General features: G+C 38.2%; 1 protein-coding gene across 7 annotated transcripts in view; it reads right to left on the bottom strand.

The window, feature by feature from the left end:
* The window catches only part of FAM135A (family with sequence similarity 135 member A), a 147,213-nt gene that overhangs the window by 9,961 nt on the left and 112,062 nt on the right, over window positions 1-25,190 (bottom strand). For 4 of the 7 annotated variants that reach the window (XM_088840491.1, XM_055432812.2, XM_055432810.2 and 1 more), the window contains 8 exons: window positions 22,158-22,231; window positions 20,694-20,848; window positions 18,117-20,475; window positions 14,982-15,151; window positions 12,468-12,559; window positions 11,890-11,987; window positions 8,844-8,995; window positions 6,953-7,063 (listed from right to left, as the gene is read on the bottom strand). In XM_088840491.1, coding sequence (XP_088696617.1) covers window positions 6,953-7,063; window positions 8,844-8,995; window positions 11,890-11,987; window positions 12,468-12,559; window positions 14,982-15,151; window positions 18,117-20,475; window positions 20,694-20,848; window positions 22,158-22,231 — 3,211 coding nt within the window. The remainder of the gene's footprint in view (window positions 1-6,952; window positions 7,064-8,843; window positions 8,996-11,889; window positions 11,988-12,467; window positions 12,560-14,981; window positions 15,152-18,116; window positions 20,476-20,693; window positions 20,849-22,157; window positions 22,232-25,190) is intronic. The other 3 variants (XM_055432815.2, XM_055432814.2, XM_055432813.2) reach the window with 2 other exon arrangements.

Below are 25,190 nucleotides of genomic sequence, written 5' to 3'. Positions count from 1 at the left end.
AAAAAGTAAATGTTCAAAATTTTTCTGGACTGTATAATTACATGACTTATGTATGAATGAACATTATAATAGTAAATTTTATCTTTATTATTTTAGTCTTCCTGATACTTTTGACTGCTCATTTGTTTTTCCTGAAAAATTTAATGAGCTTTAAAGCAATTCACGGGAGAATCCCATGGATAGAGGAGCCTGGTGGGATACAGTCCATAGGGTCATAAAGAGTCAGTCACAATTGAAGTGACTTAGCACACACACAAAGCAATTCATTTTGACTCACCTCTGTTTATTTTCTGGAATTGACAAAAATAGCTGTTGTGAACTGGTGGTTTTGCACCTCAGGGAACATTTAGTAGTGTCCAGAGACAATGCTGTTTCTCACAAGCAGAGGCGAGGACATGAGGGGCTAAGGTGTGTGTGCACTATTTACTGGGCAGAGGACAGGGATGCTGCTAAACATCCTACAATGCACAGGACAGACCCTGACAACAAAGAACATTCACCCCAGAATATCCAAAGTGCTGACAGGTTGAGAAATCCTGTGCTTTCTAAAGGGACATATTCCACACAATATTAAACTGTTCTTATTATTACTCATTTATTTTAAACACATTTGAAAGAATTCGCTTCTTAAAATGTGAGTTGATGCTGATGCTTTCCTATACTTTCAGAAACAAAATACAAATGTTAATTACAAATCAAGTCATACCTATTATTAAACATCTCTAATCTGCTGTAAGAAAAAATTATTTTGTGCCAAAGTGGTACAGCAAGAGACTTTTTTAATTGTTATATTTTATTCGTCAGAATTCAACAGCTGGTAAAGAGAGTCTAAGCAGATGTATTTAGGAATATCTTAAGAATATTTTGTTTTTGAAATTCTAACAATGGATAGTTTTTTCTTTGGCTATTTTCGAGGCCTCATCACGGAATGCTGGGAGCACCCCTGACCCTTCTTTCTCTGTGATCCTGACCATTCAGTACCACTGTCACCTAATCTACAGTTTACCTTCCACATTGCTCTAGTTCTAGCTTTTGATTAAGGAAAGTTATTACCCAGTGAAATGTTGCAGAGATAAAAAAGACTATTTCAAAATGAAGACCCACAGGGGAGGCCTTGCTTAAATAAAAAAGGGAAGAGGATAGGAGTCTGATTTTGCTTTAGACAGGTGATTTTAGGCTTTCTCAAAAGAACAAGAAACTGGCCGTTTAGAAGAAACAGAAGCAATAATCGGACCAAAGCATCTGAGACTTTGTATTTAGCTTTAGCAAATTAAAGTATAACAGAACAGTTACCACCAGGGCTCCTGTTTAAAAATACCTGAGAATGGCATACTGGCTAAGTAAATCGGTTAAGTAAATGCTGCTCTATGTTTTCCTGTTTTATTAATATTTACTTAACGTTTCTGACCTGAACCGATCTATTTATATCTTGTGAATAAAGAATTATATGTACATATACAGGTGTAGAGGTTTCCTAGGAATTGACTACTTATATTTCATTGAGATGACCAAAAAAAAAAAAAAAAGGGAAAAAACATAGCTCGGAGAGACTTGCTCCAACTCCTATGACAATATTATAATTTAAAATCAATTAATGAATATTTGTTGATATTTAAAACTAAAATTAGAAAAACCTCCTCAAACTCTTGAAAGCACAAATTCCTGGCTTAGCATGGCCTGCTCTGGCCATGCAGGCTGGTACTGGCTTGTTGGCAGCAGCGGGCACTCGGCCACTCCATGTATCTCAGCTGCAAAGCGGGGCAACGGGGCTCCTATGTCACAGTTAAATACATTCACAGGTATGACATGCTAGCACTTTAATACGTCATTTGAATAATTTTATAGCTAGCAATATTGACAGTTCTGCTAAATAAACTCCCCAAGTTCAGTTCAGTTCAGTTCAGTTCAGTCGCTCAGTCGTGTCCGACTCTCCGCGACCCCATGAATCACAGCACGCCAGGCCTCCCTGTCCATCACCAACTCCCGGAGTTCACTCAAACTCATGTCCACAGAATCGGTGATGCTCCCCAAACAGATTTATAAATCCATAATACTATTTTAGTTCAGGCACCTCTTCATTTAGAGGTGTTTTTACTAATTAATATTTACTGAGTTTTGTATTATTCAGAATGCTGATCATTTCACATGAATTATCTTTATCTTGTTTAACCTTTAACAGTCTTGTGAGAAAGACGGTATTACTCCCATTGTACCACTGGAAAAACTGAGGGTTATTTAGATTAAGTAAACTCGTCAGTGTTTCTGCTAAAACTAGTATCTATGTGTGCTTTCAAAGTTTGGCTCCTAAACAGTGCTGGTACAACCAGACGGGAGATGAGAGTCCTGTCACACATTATAAGGCAAATAATAAATCAGTAACTTGTAAGCAAAATTATAACTAATTCTTAGAAAAGAATTCAAGTGCAAAAGATCTATTCAGATCTACAAATAATTATAATATAAATATCTTTTCAGAGGGGAATGTCATAGATTACAGAATGTTTATAGTAAAATTTTACAGTTATACTTTCTCTCGTGTTTTTCTTATGTTATTATTGTTCTTGTTTTCGCTAAGTTGTGTCCTATTCTTTTGCGACCCCATGGACTGAGGCCGCCAGGCTCTTCTATCTATGGGATTTCTCAAGCAAAAACACTAGAGTGGGCTGCCATTTTCTTCTTGAGGGGATCTTCCTAACACAGGGATTGTACTCGCATCCCCTGCACTGTGGTGAGATTCTTTACTGCTGAGTCACAGGGGAAGCCCTGCTATTATTACTATTGCTAATTAAATGTTACTTTGTAAAATGCAGTATAAATACACAGACCCCAGGGAACATTTACATTCAGTTTTGCCTTTTATATATTTCCTATCCTGTTCCATCACTTCATGACAAATAGAAGGGGGAAAAGTGGAAGCAGTGACAGACATTATTTTCTTCGGCTTGAAAATCACTGTGGATGGTGACTGCAGCCATGAAATTAAAAGACACTTGCTCCTTGGAAGGAAAGCTATGACAAACCTAGACAGTGTATTAAAAAGCAGAGACATCCTTTTGCCAATAAAGGTCCATACAGTTAAAGCTATGGTTTCTCCAGTAGTCATGTACAGATGTGAGAGCTGGACCATAAAGAAGGCTGATTGCCAAAGAATTGATACTTTCGAACTGCAGTGCTGGAGAAAACTCTTGAGAGTCCCTTGGACAGCAAGGAGATCAAACCAGTCAATCAACCCTGAATATTCACTAGAAGGACTGATACTGAAGCTAAATTTCCAATACTTTGGCCATCTGAGCCAACTCATTGGAAAAGAGACTGATGCTAGGAAAGATAGAAAGTCAAAGGAGAAGTGGGCAGGGGAGGATGAGATGGGTAGAGAGAACAACCGTCTCAATGGACATGAATGTGAGCAAACTCTCAGGAGACAGTGGAGAACAGAGAAGCCTGGCGTGCTGCAGTCCATGGGGTCACAAGAGTCAGACACAGCTTAGTGACTGAACAACAACAAACCCTGTCAGCAGTACAAACTCCATAGCTAACACAATGGTTCTAGTCAGTCTAAGTTTGTTTCACATGAGAACTATGTGATGTTGTAGGAATATCTTGTGAGTCTGTGAATCAAGCATATACTTCTGTATACTGTGAATATCTCATTACTTTGTACCCTTAGAAACAAATTATAAAACTTCACCTAAAAAAGAACCTTTCTTTCACAGATGCTAATAAGCAATAACACATGAAATAACCATTTCCAATTATCTTCCTCATATTCATAACAGTATTTAAGGCAGAATCCTGAGAAGGATAAAACAAGACTTAAATGAAGTGGGCTGTATTCAATGACTAAGTCTGCCTGGTGTTCATATCAAATGTTTCAAGAGCAGGAGGAGGACATGGTGAAAGGGATGAAGATGAAAAATAGATTTAAAAGGCTAGAGATTAAGTTTACTAGTTTAAGTTACTCAAGAAACATGGGTTTGATTTTCAGCTTACCGTACAACATTTGACCTGCTTTTGGATACTGAACATAATATTGAAAAGATCACTGATTCGATGGCTTTGTAGTGAACACCTACTGGGAAGAACTATGCTAAGTGGTTCTTGAGGGTATTGTAAGTAGTACTGAGGGTACATGTAGGGGGTGGGTGGGAAAGGGTTGTCATGACAGATTCTACTCAGGGAAAAAAAGGCCAAGAGACACAAAGATGACTGACATGAGACAAGCTGTAATGAGTACAATAAAAGAGGTTCATATGTAACATTAGAGCAGCTCACAGATGACACTCACAACTCGGGATGTGGTATACACAAAGAAGTAGGATCCACCACAGATGACACTGAGATGGTTCACACCAAGTCATCCAGAGGACAAGCACCATTTAGAAAAGGTTGAAAGAAGAGGAAGCAGCAGAAGAAAACATGTTCAATTTCAGACACACTTAGTTTGAAATGTAAGCACAGGTATCCAGCAGGTAAATGCGGACTGGAATGAGGGCTGCCCAGAGACAGGAGACTCAGGATATGAAGGTATATACTGGGTACTAGTCGTGCGTGACTCTCTGTGACTCCAAAGACTTTAGGCCACCAAGCTCCTCTGTCCATGGAATTCTCAAGGCAAGAATACTGGAGTGGGTTGCCATTCCCTTCTCCAGGGGATTTGCCTAACCCAGGGATTGAACCTGGGTCTCCTGCATTGCCGACCGATTCTTTACCACGTGAGCCACCAGTGAAGGAACATTAAATCAGACAGGGAATCAAGGAAAGCTCTGGATAGGTGATGGTGTGGAGTGTAACTTCAGAGAATGACGAGGATTAGCTCTGCAAGCATGTGCAGTCACAGGGAGGAATGGTGGTAGAAAAAGCAGGGAACGGGGGAAGCACAAACATGTACGACATGACTACAGCCAAGGATGTGTGTGTTCAAAGAAGACAGGATATTACAGTGACAGAACGAGAAACTGGTTGAAATTTCAAGGTAGCGTGTAGCCACGTGTGGTTTCACAGTGGAGTGGAATGGAACGTTACCAGAGTTGAGAAAGGCTCTTTAATGCTTGATGAACCATTTAAAGAGCTGCTTGTGCAATTACCAAATTGATGCCATGATTAAGTATGTTAAGATTCAAGAAAATATCTTTTCCTAAAGTATAGCTGTGCAGTAAACATTTGTCAATGAACTCTTATCAAAGTTCTCACTGACCATGCAAAGAGGGACCAGGAAGGAGGTCATCATACTTAAGAAGGCAGCAGAGCCTGGGTGGGATAAGCCTCACAGGAAGCAGCTTCATGTGACGGTGGAGGCATAACTGCTGTGCTGGGATGGAGAGCAAGAGGACGCACTCCCCCTCCAGGTGGGCCTCAATAATGAGAAATCAGAAGTCCAGCTGCTTCTACAGCAAAGGTGGTAGGTACAGTGTGGCCTGTGTGGTCTGGACTGCTGCCTTTTTACTTTTTTCATAAATAAAATCTGTTTGAAACGCAGCCACACTCATCAACTCATGTGCTGGCTATAGCTGTTTTTGTGCTACACTGGTATGTTGAGTCGTTACAACTGAGACCCCATGGACCACAAGCCAAAATGTGTACTATCCAGCCCTTCAGCAAAAAAATGCACCACTCCTCTGCTCTGTCGCCAGTGGGAGCAGGGAGCTGGGGACCGCAGGCTGGGGAACTTTCTGCAGGAAGCAGAGATCACGGTCTGTTCAGAAGACACAGATGAATGCAGTCTGATCTCCACAAGTCGAGACTTCAAAGGACACAGTGGAAAAGAGTGTGCCAGGAAGACATGAGTATGAGGATAAGCCAGGGAGAGACAAAAGGTCAGAGGTGAGGTTACTTAGCGAGAGTGAGACTCGATGGGGAAAGACCAGCTGGGGACATCTGGGAGTAACAGTTTAGAATATTCATGTAAGATAGGGAATATATTTAATAACCCGTTAATGCCCCCTGATGGCTCAGTTGGTAAAGAATCTGCCTGCAATGCAGGAGACGCTGGTTTGATTCCTGGGTTAGGAAGATCCGCTGAAGGGACCACTCCAGTATTCTCGGGCTTCCCTTGTGGCTCAGCTGGTAAAGAATCCGTCTGCAATGTTGGAGACCTGAGTTCAATCCCCAGGTTGGGAAGATCCCCTGGAGAAGGAAAAGGCTACCCACTCCAGTATTCTGGCCTGGAGAATTCCATGGACTGTATAGTGCATGGGATCACAAAGAATCGGATACAACTGAGCGACTTTCACTTTCTTTCACTTAATGAGAGATGACTAACCAGATTCATGCAGCAGTGGCCAGAATTTGTAGAAGGAATAACTACTAATAGTTTGAAAGTGAAAGTGTTAGTTGTGTACTTGTGTCTGACTCTTTGTGACCCCATAGAATGCAGCCTCTGTCCATGGAATTCTCCAGGCAAGAATACTGGAGTGGGTTGCCATTCCCTTCTCCAGGGGATCTAACTGACCCAGGGATCAAACCCAGGTCTCATGCATTGCAGGCAGGTTCTTTACCATCCGAGCCACTGGGGAAGCCCCAAGAATACTGGAGTGGGTAGCCATCAGTTTCTCACATTTTCCAGAAATACTTTAATAATAAAGTAAAAAAATATGTGGCAGTTTAAAACAAGGGCTGAAGATTGGGGTTGGGGGCACTGAGAAGGGCATGAAAACTAGGACCCACAGAGGCCTAGTTCAAAAACTGACTAACTCATGGTATGAATTATAAATGCTAAAATTTTTAGGATAATCTCAAAATAGCTGTGTAACTCACAAGAAATAAATACAATCATATAAAAAATTAAATCATGCTATCAATTGTTTGGTTTTAACTGTGAGTTGATTTCATTAAGAAATTACAACCAACTGATAGTTTTTTAATCACCAGAAACACATGTTAATTTATTTGCTAAAGGTTTATTTTAAAAGAGGTTTTCAAGTGCATGTTTTTTAAACTGTTACTATATACTTACCTGCTTTATTACTAAGCTTGTATAAGAAAGTTTGGCGAGGGTCTGAATGATCACGACATGTCAATTGTAAAAGAGAACCTGATTTTTTCCATTTCTGCATAAACCACAGACCTAGAAAGTTATTAATGGTATGAGATATTTGAGAGTTATAAACTGGAAAATATAGTACCATATAACAAGGTTATTAATTTTAATATACCTATTTCACTTTAAAATGATATTCCTCGAATTAGCATTTTGCTGGTGAATAAAAAATGTATTTGCAAAATATTTCCATTTTTCTGATAATAAATATAAACAAACACAAACACACTGTGGTTAACAATGGGTTAATGGTTGACAGAAGTCTTTAATGGTTGACAGAAGGCTTGTTACTTCTATTGCATTCAGTAATTAAACAGGTAATGGTCTATCAAGAACAAATTTGGGGATATTACACCTTTAGATATACTCATTCAAATTAAGATGAAGTAAAGGGGGATAAAACTTCAGACACAGTTGTAGCTCCACATGCCTGAGCACCGAGGCTTTATAGCAACCACAGCTCAGTCCTGGCATGAGCAATTAGATGATGTTTTCTAGTAACACTGATTATAATTAAATTTTCATATTTAATTATATATTTTTGGCTGTGCTGGGTCTTTGGTGCTGTGCACGGGCTCTCTATCGTTGCAGCTGGTGGGGGATACTTTTTGTTGAGGCATGCAGGTGCTATAGCGTGGGCTCAGTAGCTGTGGCACATGGGTTTAGTTGCTCTGTGGCACGTGGGATCTTCCTGGGCCACAGATCAAACAGGTGCGCCCTGCACTGGCAGGCAGACTCTTAACCACCAGACCACCATGGAAGTCTAGTTTCCTGTATTTAAGTGCATCTTACCCTTAAGTGAAACCTCAATCACTCTGGAGCTGGTTTTTAAGACTATAGATTATTCATTTCTACTTTTGCTGATTCTAACATCACTGAGGTGAACGAGGAAAAGAGGAAAAAACCTTTTAATTGATTAAAGCTGCTAACTGCAATCCTATCTGGAGAAAAGTTTAGTGAAGGAAGAAATTTAAAAGAAACAAATTTAAAATACTGCGTATTATTCATACTGGGTTCTACTTTATATTATTTATACGTTTCATTTTTCTCTTGTCCTCTTTTTGAAACTAAAAATCTAGAGCAAGCCAGACTTTGAAAACCACCCTTCAAAATGAGATCCAAAGGAAAATGTTGTGGTTTATCTGTCAATGAAAGCAGTAGAGGAGAAAACGGAATAAAGTGTCTCAAGACTTGATGAAAAAAAGTCAGGATGACACCTAATTTATTCTTTCAATGACAATCAATTGACTACACTAGAAAAGCCATTTTAAAATTCTAAGGGAAAAACAAAGCCAAATAAGCACAAATCAAGTACAAGATCTCTCTTATGAGAATATTTATTCTAATAAAAATTGAGGTCTTAATTTTTATTTTCTTTAAAAAGTTTAGAATTTACTTTCTCATAATATTCCTTTATTGTTATCAAATCAAAATCAGAGTTAACATTCTATATGAAATATTTTATAACTTTATGTTAATTATAGATATTTATTTGTTATCTGCTCAACTAATAACAGTATAGCCTGTTTATAATACTAACATTTACTGAAAATAAACGTGTAATGAAAACAAGAGAAAAAAATGCTCCTGTGCCTTGACAAATATCTCAATAGGATGTCATTTTCTGAAATGAGTTTTATCAGCTTATTTCTTATGCATGACAAAATAGAAAAATAGCTGCATCTTCTGTTTCATGAAATTCTAAGTATGTGACAAAATGGCTCTAAAATAAACATCAGAAAATATTAAATTTGGATTTAAATCTCCCCAGGCCTTATTTTTTATACTGAACAATAAAACTTCTTACCTGTATTAACAAGAGCACTGCTATTGTAGAGTGTACCAAGATGAGGTCCAGAAAGTGAAAGAAAGGTATGAAGCCTGCTGAGGTAATATTTAAACCGTGGTCTTGTAAGCACTGAACGGATTATTAAATTGCCCAACGAATGTCCAATAAAGCTATAAGAGAAAAAAATGACATTTCTCCCATAGCATTAGTTTTAAAAACAAAAGTCAAAGCTGCTATCACTATACAGAGATGTGAAATACTAAGAATATAAAATTTTCTAATATGTTTTAAAACTATGATTTGATACTCTGAAATGATGTAACTTACATTTTGAAGGAAAAGTGTGAGAATGTAGCAGAAAATTCCTATGATTATATAATTTATATATTTAATCTTTAGAAAAAAGATATTACTCAACAGAAAATTTTTACTCCTAGTTTGCAACTGCTTAGAAATACATTTAAAAAGTAATAACACATTGACTACATGATAAATTTTCCTTTTTAGGTATACACAGCAAGTACAATAAACTGTGGAAAATTCTGAAAGAGATGGGAATACCAGACCACCTGACTTGCCTCCAAAGAAATCTGTATGCCGGTCAGGAAGCAACAGTTAGAACTGGACATGGAACAACAGACTGGTTCCAAATAGGAAAAGGAGTACGTCAAGGCTGTATATTGTCAGCCTGCTTATTTAACTTCTATGCAGAGTACATCATGAGGAACGCTGGGCTGGAGGAAGCACAAGCTGGAATCAAGATTGCTGGGAGAAATATCAGTAACCTCCGATATGCAGATGACACCACCCTTATGGCAGAAAGTGAAAAACTAAAGAGCCTCTTGATGAAAGTCAAAGAGGAGAGTGAAAAAGTTGGCTTAAAGCTCAAAATTCAGAAAACTAAAAGATCATGGCATCCGGTCCTATCACTTCATGGCAAATAGATGGGGAAACAGTGGAAACAGTGGCTGACTTTATTTTTCTGGGCTCCAAAATCATTGCAGATGGTGATTGTAGCCATGAAATTAAAAGACGCTTACTCCTTGAAAGGAAAGTTATGACCAACCTAGATAGCATATTAAAAAGCAGAGACATTACTTTGTCAACAAAGGTCCATCTAATCAAGGCTCTGGTTTTTCCCGTGGTCATGTATAGATGTGAGAGTTGGACAGTGAAGAAAGGTGAGCGCCGAAGAATTGATGCTTTTGAACTGTGGTATTGGAGAAGACTCTTGAGAAACCCTTGGACTGCAAGGAGATCCAACCAGTTCATCCTAAAGGAGATCAGTCCTGTGTGTTCATTGGAAGGACTGATGTTGAAGCTGAAACTCCAATACTTTGGCCACCTGATGCAAGGAAATGACTCATTTAAAAAGACCCTGATGATGGGAAAGATTGAGGGCAGGAGGAGAAGGGGACGACAGGGGATGAGATGCTTGGATGGCATCACTGACTGAATGGACATGAGTTTGGGTGGACTCTGGGAGTTGGTGGACAGGGAGGCCTCGCGTGCTACAGTCCATAGGGTCGCAAGGAGTTGGACACGACTGAGTGACTGAACTGAAGTCATGATTTAAAACAAAATAATGAAATCATATCAGTGAGGATGATTTAGGAGACATTACATTCCCATTTCTCTTATTTTTGGTCCACATTCCACATTGGGGGAGTTCTTTGACTGAATGCATTTCAAGACACATGAAATATACATGCATTTTCCTACTTAAGTGTAAGATTATACCAAAATAATAACTAATACAGAGTATTCATTTTTACTAAGGAATAGCTTAAATCAAAAGAGCCTTTTCTGCTTCCCATTATTTTACAATAGACAGTACATGAATCCCTGGGGACAATTAATAGTGAAAGAAGAGAGCCTAAGAGTTGTCTCAGCAATGGTTTATAGACAACGACTAGGGAGGAGCTGACAAAATTCCTGAAGCTGGGAAGGCAAGTCTGATATCAAACAGTTCTCAGTCAGCTAGATCAGGCCTCTAGATTTTATGGCTCACTATAACTGACAATCAATCTAAAAGAGGCATACTCTTGTGGATGAATTTAAAAAAACTGAAACAATAAACTTACTTTCTCATCATAAAATAACAAATTAATAAAAGGAATACAAAATGACTACAGAAAATTTAGCAAACACATGAAAACCCATAAATGGCAAAAATAATGAGAAAACAATCTCTTCTCCCCCACCCCCGACAACATACTCACATCTCCCACCATACTCTTAACAGAAACATTTTTTAAAAATGACTTCAGATAAAAACCTGCTTCTCTCTGCTCTTTGTCCCTATTCTATACTAACGGGAAATGGACTGAACAAAGGCCTATAGTATAAAGAGCTAGCCTCCTCCTCTGACCTACCTGGGATAGGACAACCATCAGCTTATTCTACTCTTTTTTGAGTCAAGAAGATTACTTTTAATTTTTTCTTTATTTCTTACTGGAAGAGAAGAAACAATCACTTTTCTCTCTCTCATTTCTACTCACAACATGTGATTAAAGAATGAGACATACTGGTTTCATCATCATCTCCTGCTTGGGTACTCTCAAAGTATAGTCATGACACTGAAAATATTCTTACAGTTTCATTTCTTTACATGTATCTCCCTACAACTTTTCTTTTTGGGAGCAGTTTTGTTGAGATATAATTCATATACCAAACAATTCACCCACTAAAAGTGTACAATTCAATGGTTTTTAGTGTATTTACAGAGTAGTGCAGCATCACTATAAAAATTTTAGAACATTCCACCACCTTTAAAAGAAACCCTACATTCTTTACTTAGCAGCCCCCATCTCCTTCTCCCACAGTCCTAAGTAATCATTGATCTACTTCTCTCTCTATAATTTTGCCAATTCTGGATAATTCACATAAACAGAATTATACAATATGTAGTATTTCCCTAAAATCTTTTAATTTTCTCTTTATATTAATTTGAATTGCTGTCTCCTATATTTTAGAATAGGACAAAAAATTTCCAGACTGTCTGTGTAATTTTTCTATAATTCATAGAGACATAAAAATAAGTTACATAAATTAGAAAAGTTACCTTATTTTTGAGACTGTTAGACTATATATCTGAATATATTGTATTATCTCATCCAGAAGGCGATCAGTCATGCTATCAAAATCAGCAAAAGTATCATTCTAAACAAAAGCAAAATACACACATTATATACACAGGAAAGACTGAATATAAACATTACCTTTAATTTGGGCACTGAAAATATGGCTAAAGACCAGTTATTTTTAGAGAAGTTAGTGAATGTAATATTCATTATACTAAAATGAACAAGTAGTGAATTTCCAGGAAAAAAGGCTCAGTTTATACTTTGCTTAGACTGTTTAGCCCACTAACAGAACTGAACATAAGGTTATTTAAAATGGTTTAATTATTTAATGAACTATTTGCATAGAAATGTGAAATACTAGAAATTTTGCACATGTAAAGAGCTCAAAAACTGAGTTATAAATCATTTCAAATTCCTTAGGATATGCATGACTGTTAAATTTCATAGAAATCAGAAAAATTATTTCTACTACTACAGACATTTTGTAGTAAGCAATATTTAAGTAGAAACTGGTAGAAACGTATATGTTTTCACTGAAAACACAGCCATACTGTACCTGATTTCTTTCGGACATAAGAAAATCAATTCGTTCCCCAGGCAGCCCAAGTTCAATGTAAGTTTTTACTAAACGGAGATCTGCACTGTTACCTAGAAAATGAAGAAAATGAAAATTCTGTCTAAAGGACAAGATAAAGCAAAAGATGCAGCATACATCTTCACAGGTTGTTAACTGTCTTGAGGATAAGTGGAGGGCCTAAGTCAGCTGTGAAGAGACAAGGCCCTGTGCACCAGAACCCACTGTGTTCATGTCACAGCTGATCACCTCCAACAGCCTGTGTCTTCAGAGGTCTTGCTGCACGATGCTATCAACCCCTCACGCCCACCCCGGCTCCCCCTGTGTCTGTCTCACAGTCAGCACACACTCCGCTAACCGCTGGCAATGGTGGCTGTGAGTGACCAACTGACCAGCTGACCAACTTGTCACCATCACTCTCTGCATGAGCATTTAACCAAACTTGAATGCATTTCCGATTTAATCTGTTGACTTTTTCTTTGGCAGTACTAGGTCAGACAAATAGAAATAAAAATCCATTTAAATAATCTAAAGTAGTTTAATTACTAAATTAAAAGATACATATAAATATAAAATATTTATAACAGCTATCATACATAAATATAAATAATTAGTATACACATATATAATACATAAATAATTAGTACCTTTAAAAATTAGTTTAGTGGCTTTTCAGTTAATTCTTTAGGCTTACTTAGGAATATATACATATCATCAATTGCTGAATTTTTACTCTATCCCTCCTTTTAGCTATGTCATGAACAGACAGAATTAACTGTTTTATTCCTGGTTTTTAAAAGAAATGCCTCTAGCATCTCATTACTAGGTATATGTTTTCCATGAGCTGTAAGTATATACACTTAATTACATTAATGAATTAGACTAGTGCTCTTTAAGGCTTAAAGTTTGATGCTTACTTGTCATAACTGGAAATGAATATTGAATTTTATATTACTTGATTTACTAATATAGTATATTTTATTAATAAATTTATTTACATTTACCTATCTTTGCATTTTGGGAATTAAACTCTATTTGCTGTAGCTACTTTAATATATTGATTCATTTGCTGGAGGGTTTTGGGAGACATTTAATCAATTAACTAATTCATTTTTCTACAATGTTACTAGAGTCTTATTAAGTATATTTATGTTAGATTGCTCCACTTTTTTTTTGGAGTGTGGGTGTTACATCTTTTTCAGATATAATAACAAGGTTAGGTTAACTTCAAGGAATAAAATAAGCTCCATTCCATCTTTTTTCCTATTATTCTGGACCAATTTCTATAACATGGGATAGTATTTCTTGGAAATTTCTTGGAAATTTCAAAAAGGACTTTATCAGAGATTCTATTAAGCCAAGAAACTTTTCTTGGAGGATAATTCTCTGAAAATTTTATTAGGGGAAGGAAAGAGGTTAGTATTTGAGGTATTTTATTTCTTGGGTTGCAGGTTTTTTTTAAATTAAAAATCTCCAATTTAATGAGAATTTACTAGTTTAGACCTGTGGTGGCTCAGACGGTAAAGAGTCTGTCTGCAGTGCGGGAGACCGGAGTTGGATCCTTGGGTTGGGAAAATACCCTGGAGAAGGAAATGGCAACCCACTCCAGTATTATTGCCTGGAGAATCCCATGGACAGAGGAGCCTGGCAAGAGTCTATGGAGTCTGTGGAGTTGCAAAGAATCGGACACGACTGGGAGACTTCACTTTAGTATTTTTATAATCCATAAAATCTTTTGTTACTTTGTTATTACAGAATCACATTCAGTTCAGTTCAGTTCAGTCGCTCAGTCGTGTCTGACTCTCTGTGACCCCATGAATCACAGCACGCCAGGCCTCCCTGTCCATCACCAACTCCCGGGGTTCACTCAAACTCATGAATACAGAGTCGGTGATGCCATCCAGCCATCTCATTCTCTGTCGTCCCCTTCTCCTGATAACACAGTAATACTCTGCTAGTCTAGAGATATCTGGTATCTTCTAACGCAGCTCCTAACCAAGAAAACTAGGCTGCTGAGTAACCAAAATAGCTGTCATAGAATTAGAGCAAGTAAAAACAGGTATTAAGAATTTAAATTATACCGGAATCAATCAGTGAATCTTTTATTCTTAGGTATTGATTTTTCTTACCCATAAAGTTTAAAGCACCAAGCTAGACAGAAGCAGAAAGACAGCCAAAGGGAGACAAAATGATTACCATGAGTGACAGCTGATGAAAATAACAGTAAGAGAGCAGACAGAAAAACCCCAAGTTAATATAAGCAAAATGTCGGCATGTGGATATCAATTCCATGGAAAATTTGCTTTTAAAAATATCTAATATTATACTCAGCAAAATTAAACATATCTCTGTTTTAGAATGTCTTTAAGATAATAATTAATATCAGCAATTTAGAAATCTTCTTTCAGGCCAATGATTAAATAAAACTAAACGAGATCTACTAGGAAAAGAAGATATTGAGTTGGTACGGATGTTATACCCACAGATGTTACACACCGTCTAGGCCGTGCACACAGACAATGAGATGGACTCCATCGTCACAATGGTCCTCCTCCTCCTCCTCCTCCACGCAAAAATAAGGGACTGAGGATGCCAGCAGAGGAACATCACTGTACATGAACCCAGGGAGTTTAAGTTGCTTCAGTTCATCCTTTGCCTGAAGGAAGCTAAAGCAAAATGTTATAAAAGATATTCTTTACTATTACATTCAGTTTTTAGAACCAAAAAGATAATCTGCTGAATTTACAGAACTACAGAAAAGGAAACCCAGAAATATTTGATTTTAAAATACTAAAATATATGGGATCACCTAAATGATTCAGAAATTAGACAGTGATTTTCTTTACTAAGGCTTCCCTGGTGGCTCAACTGATAAAGAATCTGCCTGCAATGCAGGAGACCTGGGTTCAATCCCTGTTTTTTAGTACATACTCTGATCAAATACAATGAGTAATTACACCCTGACGTCACTTAAAAATATTCTTTTAAAGTTGAAATTCACTAGAAAATATTAGGAATGGAGTTATGGCTTTTAGAAAAGCTGGTAGAAGTACCGTAAAACGAGTAACAGTCTGATGCTGATCCTGTGACCAAATCTGACCCTCCTTGCTCCTTTTAGTGCTATATGTGCTTAGTTACTCAGTCATGTCCGACTCTTTGCGACCCCATGGACTGTAGCCTGCCAGACTCCTCTGTCCATGGGGACTCTCCAGGCAAGAACAGTGGAGTGGGTTGCCATGCCCTCCTCCAGGGGAACTTCCCGATCCAAGTTCTGAACCAGGGTCTCCTGCACTGTAGGCAGATTCTTTACCAGCTGAGCTACCTGGGACATCCCTTGCTTCTTTTTAATCTTACATAAATGGAAAAAAAGGCACTATTCTACACAGTGTACTGGTGAGAACGGCAGGTATTATATTTAGTAGATTAAGTTATTTGTATTTTTCTCTAAAAATATCAGTAAGAAGGAATAGAACTAAGGGGGGATGTGATTAAATAAAATTGGCACAGACATATCTATTCAACTTGGGGATTGAGAACACGAAAAATTATGAACTATTTTAATATTATATCATTTGGGCTGATGAAAGTAAAACTCAAGTAAGCTGCTGAACACTAAACTGAGGGGGACACATAAGAATACTGCTTTCATGTTTGACTCAGGAAGAGACTGAGCTGCCAGGAGGTGGAACAACCTCCAACTTCCTAGCACATCTGTCATTGTTTAGTCACTTTGTGTCCAACTCTTTGCAACCCCCTGGACTACAGCCTGCCAGGCTCCTCTGTCCGTGAGATTTCTCAGGGAAGAATACTGGAGTGGTTTGCCATTTCCTTCTCCAGGGGATCTTCCGAACCCAAGGATTGAACCTCTGTCTCCTGCATTGGTAGGTGGATTCTTCACCGCTGAGCTACCAGGGAAGCCCCGTCCTAGCACATTATAATTCTTCAGTAGGCTCATTTCACCTGGTTCAAAATTGAGAATGGAGTACGTCAAGGTTATATATTGTCACCCTGCTTATTTAACTTCTATGCAGAGTACAACATGCAAAATGCCGGGCTGGATGAAGCACAAGCTGGAATCAAGAGTGCCGGGAGAAATATCAATATTCTCAGATATGCAGATGACATCACCCTTATGGCAGAAAGTGAAGAGGAACTAAAAACCCTCTTGATTACGGTGAAAGAGAGTGAAAAAACTGGCTTAAAACTCAACATTCAAAAAACTAAGATCATGGCATCCAGTCCCACCACTTCAAGGCAAACAGATGGGGAAACAAAGAAAACAGTGACAGACTTTATTTTTCTGGGCTCTAAAAGCACTGCAGATGGTGACTGCAGCCATGAAATTAGAAGATGCTTGCTCCTTGGAAGAAAAACTACGACAAATCTGGACAGCAATATTAAGAAGCAAAGACATCACTTTGCTAAGGTCTGTGAAGTCATATATGTCTGTGAGAATTGGACTATAAAGAAGGCTGAGCACTGAAGAATTGATGCTTTCCAACTGTAGTGCTGGAGAAGATTCTTGAGAGTCCCTTGCAAGAGGTCAAATCAATCAATCTTAAAGGAAATCAACCCTGAATATTCCTTGGAGGACTAATGTTGAAGCTGAAGCTCCAATACTGAGGCCACCGGATGCGAAGAGCCAACTCACTGGAAAATAACCTGAAGCTGGGAAAGATTGAAGGCAAGAGAAGGGGACGACAGAGGATGAGATGTTTGGATGGCATCACCAACTCAATGGACATGAGTTTGAGCAAACTCTGGAAGATCACGAAGGACAGGGAAACCTGGCGTGGTGTAGTCTGTGGGGTCACAAAGAGTTGGACACGGCTGAGTGACTGAGTAACAATAAATTCTCATCTCAGTAGATTCACTAGCTGTAGGCACCATGGATCTCACTTATGTGTACACATCAGAATAATCTGGGAACTTAAAAACCTACAGTAGCCAAACCTAGACATTTTACTCTAGGAACTATAAAGCTATCTGGAGTAAGGTAATAGAAAACTGTGCTATACTAGGAAATCTATGCCATCTTCAAATTTTTCTGGATTTTTTTTTTAACTGGACCATTAAATCTCGATTCTGGAACCACCGACTTAGCTGAGGCAATCTGGGTCTGGTAGGCTGAGGAAGTTTCTAGTAATTATCTCGCTCAGTCGTGTCCGACCCTTAGCGACCCCACGGACTGCAGCCTACCAGGCTCCTCCATCCATGGGATTTTCTAGGCAAAAGTACTGGAGTGGCTTGCCATTGCCTTCTCCGAATTATCTAGTACTGTCCTTAATTGCTAGATGTCCTTATGAAACCTAACTTCTGTCTGGGAGTAAATGGGGGAGAAATGATGCGGAAAAAGGGTTTTAAGCTCAACTATTACACTCTCTTACCACACAACTACCAATGAAAAAGTTATATCAGGGACGTGCAGCCTATAGAACAGGACAATCATACAGGAACCCACAGGTCTGTCTCAGGCAGCATACTGAGTTCACTTCTCCATTTTGGACAGCTAATCAAAGAAATACTTTCTGTATTACAGAAGTCAGAGAACATGAAATATGCATGTTTCCAGAGAAAGATATACATATGTTCTCTCTCTGGCAGCACGTGCCATCACGCTCCACTACTTACGCTTGTATCTGAGGCTTTGGCGAGTTTTCGTACCAGGACAGCGATGAGGTGCAGCTGTGGGAGGTGCTGCTTGGCTGCTTGGTAACAGCATCACACTTACTCTTAGAAGAGTACTTAACGCCACAAGGGGACTCTCGTGGTGCAGACGGGAAGGACAGACAGCCAGAAGCACAGACAGTAGGCACCGTTACACCATCCCTTAGATAGTCGCTGGCCAGTCTTTCAGACTTGGCGAGTCTTTCTTCTCCTAGGTCAGCTCTGTCTGCACAGTGAGCATCTCCTGCGGCCTCCAGAGCGGAGTAATCTGCCTCCTCATAATACCCGTTTTGAACCATTTGTTGATCCTGCTCTTCCTCTTCCTCATCTTTACCCTGCTCCCGCTGAGGACTACTCATTTCTTTTCCAGAAGTTTCTTTCTGAGGGCTAACTGAATGGCTGTAGCTAATAGCGCATATGTCAGAAACATCCGTACTGCTTTGACAGCCAAAATAATTTTCCACAAGCCCTTGCTTTACCATATCAGGACTGGCTGAAAAAGCATCACCTGTACCCAGGTAAGTTTCATCTTTAACTGCAGGGGTTTCTGAACACATTTGTTTGGGATTTAATGTATCACTGTTTTTTCTTTTCACAGTTCTATCTTCACTGCTATCTGCCCTGGTGGAAATGGAACCTGAAACGACACAAGGGGTGCCTGAACAAGCCAGTTCTGAACTTAATGGAACTGTGGTTCCTACAGAGTCACTGAATTTATCAGGACTCTGCGAGTCTTTACACACAGTGTCCAAGTTAGGTTTGGAGCTACAACTACTTTTCACATCACTGGAAGTATCTTCATCTGAAAAAACAAATTGTAAAGGGTCTTTAGTGCTTGAATTTAAGGAATGTATTTCTATAGTTTCATTGTCCGAATGCCCTGAAAATATGACACTCTGCTGCTGCAAAATAATACTTGACTTTTTCCTATCATCACATTTTGGCACATCAATTGTTCCTAGATTGAACACAGTTTTGCTATCGCTTAGGTGGCACTCAGATACAGCAGATTTCTTAGGATTTTCATCAGGTGACAGCTCGTCATCAGAAGGCAGAGAATTTATGGATGTTAAGGACGACTGGATCTCACTGAAAGCACTTGTACTCTCAGTACAGTGACTGCCTAGTGAAAACTTTACATTACAGTCAGGCTTCATCAAAAGCTGAGGAAATAACCTTTCATTGATGTAAAGACCTTGCCCTTGTACAGTTTCAAAGACTATGTCAGGGTTTGGATGTGCTGCAACAGAGCTTGGTTCACTTTCCACACCTGAGTCTGAGAACCGAGATGAGGCACATGTGGCACTAACGTCTGGTAACTTAATGGAGTCTCCACTCACTATAAGGTGGTACTCTCTTGTAGAAGCAGGTTGATTATTTCTTAACTTAGCTAATGATTCTCCGACAGAACGACACTTAGCTTCCTGCAAAGCTTCCTTTTCAAGTGTTATTTCCATAGATTTAGATTTACCGCTAGAGTCTAAGGACTCAAAGTTGGGCAGTTGTAAATTATCCGCAAATGTTTCATCTTGTTGAAGCTCTGTCCAAGGTCCTATTTTAACAGTTACTTTCTCTCCACTGAAACAGTCTTTATTACAGGGCTTAACTTCAATTGTCCTAACTCCTGAACTGGGGGCAGACTGATGATCATGGCAATCGTCAGATGAGCTTCTGGATGCCACACTGTGTTCCACTTGTGCAATTTCACTATCGTCTTGGGAGATACCAAGTTTACCTGAAATGGACAAATTTGCACAAAGATTTAGGCTGCCAGAGTTCAAAGGATCAAACAGGTCTGGTTGCATATTTTCAATATCTGGAGACTTTTGTTCAGTTCTTTCTGTATTAGCTGGCAAAAAGCCAGCTTCCTTTTGACTTGTCTGTCTGATGTAGGTCTTTGGATCAAAATTATATCCATATATTTTGGGGTCCAGACCTTCCTTCTGACTATGTGTAGGGTTGCCTTCAAAGCTTTTAAAGAGATCATTTGATGCTGTATTTTTCAAGCATTTGTAGCCTACCAAAACCACCAAATCCTTAGAGTTCTGTTTTATTAATTTTTTTGTGTTTTCGGGTTTCATTGTTTTCATGAGCTTAGTAACCTTAACCTTGGATTTATTTGATTCTTCATTCTTTCCTTTTAGAGACTTTGTTAGCTGCTTTTCACCTTCTGTAGACCAAAAACTGGAGGTCCCAGCAGGTCTGACTTTCAACTCTGGGCTGGAAAGTCCAGCTAGAGCGCTTTCTTCAGTCTCACATTTATCCATTCTACTGGACTCTGATCTCTGAAGACTCTGAATTCCCATCCAGGGTGCATCTAAGTCTTTTATCCAAAGAAAAAGAAATTCAGATTTAAGACAAGGTGTAAGAACTCATATGATTAAGACTACTTTTTCTGACTATAACTTTCTAATATCCTCAAAAATAAATAAAACTGGAGGGGGAGAAACAGTCCCACATTAAGGAATAGCTTTATGTATAGTAGGTAGAATATACTGCCAATGACACATAGTTTACATATTATAGTTAGATTACACTTACCTTCAGTAACTGAATCTAAATACCTATCTTCAAAGATAATAGGTAATGAAGTGAGATCTCCATCTAATTCACTACATTCAATAGGCAGGGGTGGGAGAGAGCTGCAGAAGGAAGTGTTTTTGATAGCAGTGCACATCTGCAGATGACTCTGAGCACTGAAAAACATGTCTCATGTCAGGCTGCAACTGAGATAATCACACCAGTTCCACCCCATAGTCCCCCAGGCACCGTCCCCTCATCAGCCATGTGCTCCCCACCACTCAAGACACAGCTCCTGACAAAGGAGTTTCATGCTGAGATAAAAACTGCTACAATGAAAATTATTGACTTATAAAATTAAGGTTTATTGACAAGTGTTATTTCAAAGTAATTTATCTGTACTTAATATATGAACTTTCTAATTAGCTGAGAACAGCACAGAAGAGAAAGACCAAAAGCTCAAATGCCTACTAATGATTTGATGATAATTGTGAAAAAGTGTTCCGTTCCTACTGCTTATTTAACACACACTGATAAACACAACAGCTATTTTAAATAAGGTATATAGTTTTCTAATATAAAAGTTTTTTTTAAAAAACTTTTTCTTATGAAAAATTTCCTAAACAAATCAAAGTACACAGAATAGCACAATAATCCCATCAGCTTCAACAATGAGCATTTTCCCTCTTGCTTTGTCTGGACCTCCACTCACACACCCTATGATTATTTACAGTTCTCTTTTGAGGTACAGTTCACAGGCACTGAAACAAATACACCTTAGCTGTATGGTTCTGATAAGTGGACACACAATCAGAACATTTCCACCTGTCTAGAGAGTATTCCAATGTCATCCCAGGCAAACTCTCAGCCCAAGTTAACACCAAGACAACCACTGTCCTGACTTTTACTTCACCTTAGTTTTATGTGTTCCTGAACTTCATATAAACAGAATCATATATAATTTATTCTTTTATGTCTCATTTCTTTTCATTCAGCATAATGTCCTCAAAATATTCTTTAAAGCCAAAGAAAACCAGATCTAAAAATACTCAGTCAGGAAAAAGGAAGGCATCTACTCTGGATATTTGAATTATAAGTCTTTTACATAACGGCAAGAAGTTCCAGTCATTTTGAGAACCAGCAATACATAATCGTAAATGTAAGAGATTCTGATCAGTGGAAATAAAGACACAACAAGATGACCAAATGGAAGGCTGGAACCAGGGCCTAGTGGGACTCCCAAGAGTGGGCAGATCTCATGTGTGGGATGGGATAACAGTGCAATGTGCTCCTTTACAGAAGGCAGGGGTATTTCATGAAGCAATTCACAAGATTAAACACACTTGACTAAACAGGAGATTTCTGAACTTCAAATTCTCATTTCTTTTGCTGTAAATATTGTACATTCCACCATGATAAATCCTGAGATGATATCTTATATAAAAGGAAACAAAATAACTTAAACTTAGGATTTGTGCTACTCACTGAAGTTCCTGGTATGCAATGGCAGCTTCTCTTGGATGTTCAAAACAAAAGAAGGCCTCAGAAAACCTGCGCACCTGAAAAGTTCCAAAAGGGAGTATGAATAACATGGCACATCTAACAAGTCAATCAGGTTTTAGGTGGCAGGATGAAAAACACCCTCCGCAAGGGCCCCCATAACCACCCCAATGAGGATTAACCTCTCTCCTCAGTGTTGCCAAACCTCTGTATGTTGGTACTTACTACATGAGTTAAAAGAAAGAACAGAATTCAGAGTAAGAAATTTTGGCTTACATTATGGATTCACCATTCATCCTCCTTGAAGACGGGGATTCTGTCCATCTCACGTACAGCTACATCCCCCACACCAAGAAGAGTGCCCAGCACACGAAAAATTGGTAGGACCACCTAGCTCCTGCTCCATGCTGTGTGCCAGGCAGCCCAGGACACGACAGGTGAGCTGATGGGTGGACTCACTGACACTGTGACCTCAGGCATTTCATCTTGGGAGCCTCGATGACTCACTTTCAATTACACTTAGTCTACATACAGGGTTATTGTGAAGAGTAAGCATAATTATGTGTTGGATATTTCTTTTTTAAACTGGAAGGTATATGTAAATATAAGCTATGACAATTACCATTGTAGCATTCACCACATTTTTCCTTAAAATAATTGTTTATGTGAATTGTCTCCCCTCTTAATGTGTGATGGTCTTAGAGTAGTAGCTATGTTTGGGATGATCTTTGCTATCTTCCTAAAATATATCTTGGTATGTTATAAAAGCAAGTGCTTCGTAAATACTGGTCAAATCTAGTTGAATATTTCTTCCATCATATTAGTATTTTGACCTTTTCATTTCTAATTATTCAAAGGCTTTGTCAGCTACAGACAGCAACTGAAGCACCAGTAAGGGCATGGAAAATATATTTTGTTTGAAGGGTACGTAGAAGAGAGAGAAATCAGATTATAGCTAGGAATTACATTACTTTGAAACTTTTTTCTAAAGGGAAAGAAGACTTGAGGTTCTTTGGTTTTAAATACACAATGAATTGGAGAAATGTTTTATTTGTCATCAAGATACAGCAAGTTGAGTTTCTGATTTCCTCAGCCTGTCTCCCTGAGTTGGTGAGACAGGATCTTCAGAGGGACAAGGGGAGGCATGAGACATCTGTGAGGGAAGGATGTAACTGTGTCTTAGCCTTCAAATGCTGCAACTGCCTCTTCTTGCTCTCTGACACTAGCGGAGAGATGAGGAAAACTATCGGCCTATCTGTCAGAGAGGTTTTCCTGAGGGCTATAAAATGTGAAGAAATCCAGCCTGAAGTGATTTGTGGCTGCAGCTGGGCCTGCCTTCTCAGCTTCCTACGATAACAGCCATCATTTCTGGAGAGGAGCCTCCCTCCTAAGTGCCATGCTTAGCACTTTACTTTTTTATTCTTTGATTTAAACCATATGAAAACCCTATGAAGTGAATATATTTTCATTTAACAAGTAAGAAAACTGGCAGAAGGAAGTTAAATACTTGGCCAAGACAACAGAGCTGGCCCGTGATACACCTGGGATTCAAATAAGGACTCAGGAAAAAGTGTCGTCTTGTGCTCCAATCACTGAGCTCTTCCCTTCTGCATTAAGACTCCCTATTACCAGAAAGTCTTTCCTTTCCTCTCTGAGCCCAGATGGAAGTTCTGGTCTAAACTTTCTCCTGCCCTGACTTTCATGCAGTGGAAACATGTGATGAATAAGGCTGGTGACCACACTGAGGCCATGACTAAGGCATCACTGCCACCTGACAGAAACACAGCTTAATTCTGGGCAAAAGGCATTCATAGAAAAAATGTTAAATTTACAATTCAAACTCAGGATATGAGTAATAGATATTAATACTTTGGTATACATAGTTGTGGGCTTCCCAGGTGGCCCTAGTGGTAAAGAACCCACCTGCCAATGTGGGAGACATTAGAGATGCAGGTTTGACCCCTGGGTCAGGAAGATCCCCTGGAGGAGGGCATGGCTACCCACTTCAGTATTCTTGCCTGGAGAATCCCATGGCAGAGGAGCCTGGTGGGCTACAGTCCATGGGGTCACAAAGAGTCGGACACGACTAAAGTGACTTAGCACACATACATAATTGTAAAACAAGCTTTGAGTATGTACCCTAATTTTAAAGAATCCACTCATTTGGCAACATCAACTATTCAAAATTTAACCAGGAAGTTAAAAAAAAAATAGCTTTCAAGGGTTCAGAATGGGTGTTTATAGTGCTTTACAGAATTAAATATTTCTTTTATCTGTGTTCATCCTAATATGTTGCTTAAAGTGCTAAATGATGTTTATTATGATAACTTTAAGTAGTATTTGTTATCACTGTAACTATGTTTATTAGTTATTAAAATTAATTGTAAGTAAAATTATTTATTAAATATTATTTAATAAATATTATTATTAAATATATTTTATTATTTAATAAATAATTCACAATTATTAAAATATTTTACTATTAAATATAATATTAAGATTATTAAATATAACATGTTTTATTAATATATTATTAAATATAATATTTTACTAATTTTAAATTATTAAAATATTTTATTTATTAAATAGATATTAGAATATATTTTATCATAAATATGACATTATTGCATTAAATATAATATTTATGATATAATTTTACATCAAAATATAATATTTTAATATAGATTATTAAAACACAATATTTAATTACTATTTACTAAATAACGTTATACATCCACATCCAAGTTAGAGTCTAATCATTAGTCTAGAGTCTAAATATGTGATATATTATTTATGTTGCCTTGAAGAAAGAACACATCTCACAAATGTTTACTGAACAAATATTTTTTACATTCTTGCATTATGCTCACAGTACCACTCAGGTATGACCTAAATCAAATCCCTTATGATTATACAGTGGAAGTGAGAAATAGATTTAAAGGACGAGATCTGATAGACAGAGTACCTCATGAACTATGGACGGAGGTTCGTGACATTGTACAGGAGACAGGAATCAAG

Source organism: Moschus berezovskii, chromosome 10 (assembly GCF_049115385.1).
Source record: "Moschus berezovskii isolate FMDL1 chromosome 10, NW_MosBer_1.0, whole genome shotgun sequence".
Classification (NCBI taxonomy): Eukaryota; Metazoa; Chordata; class Mammalia; order Artiodactyla; family Moschidae; genus Moschus; species Moschus berezovskii.
Note: the sequence above shows the minus strand (reverse complement) of the source record. Positions and strands in the feature narration are given on the sequence as shown.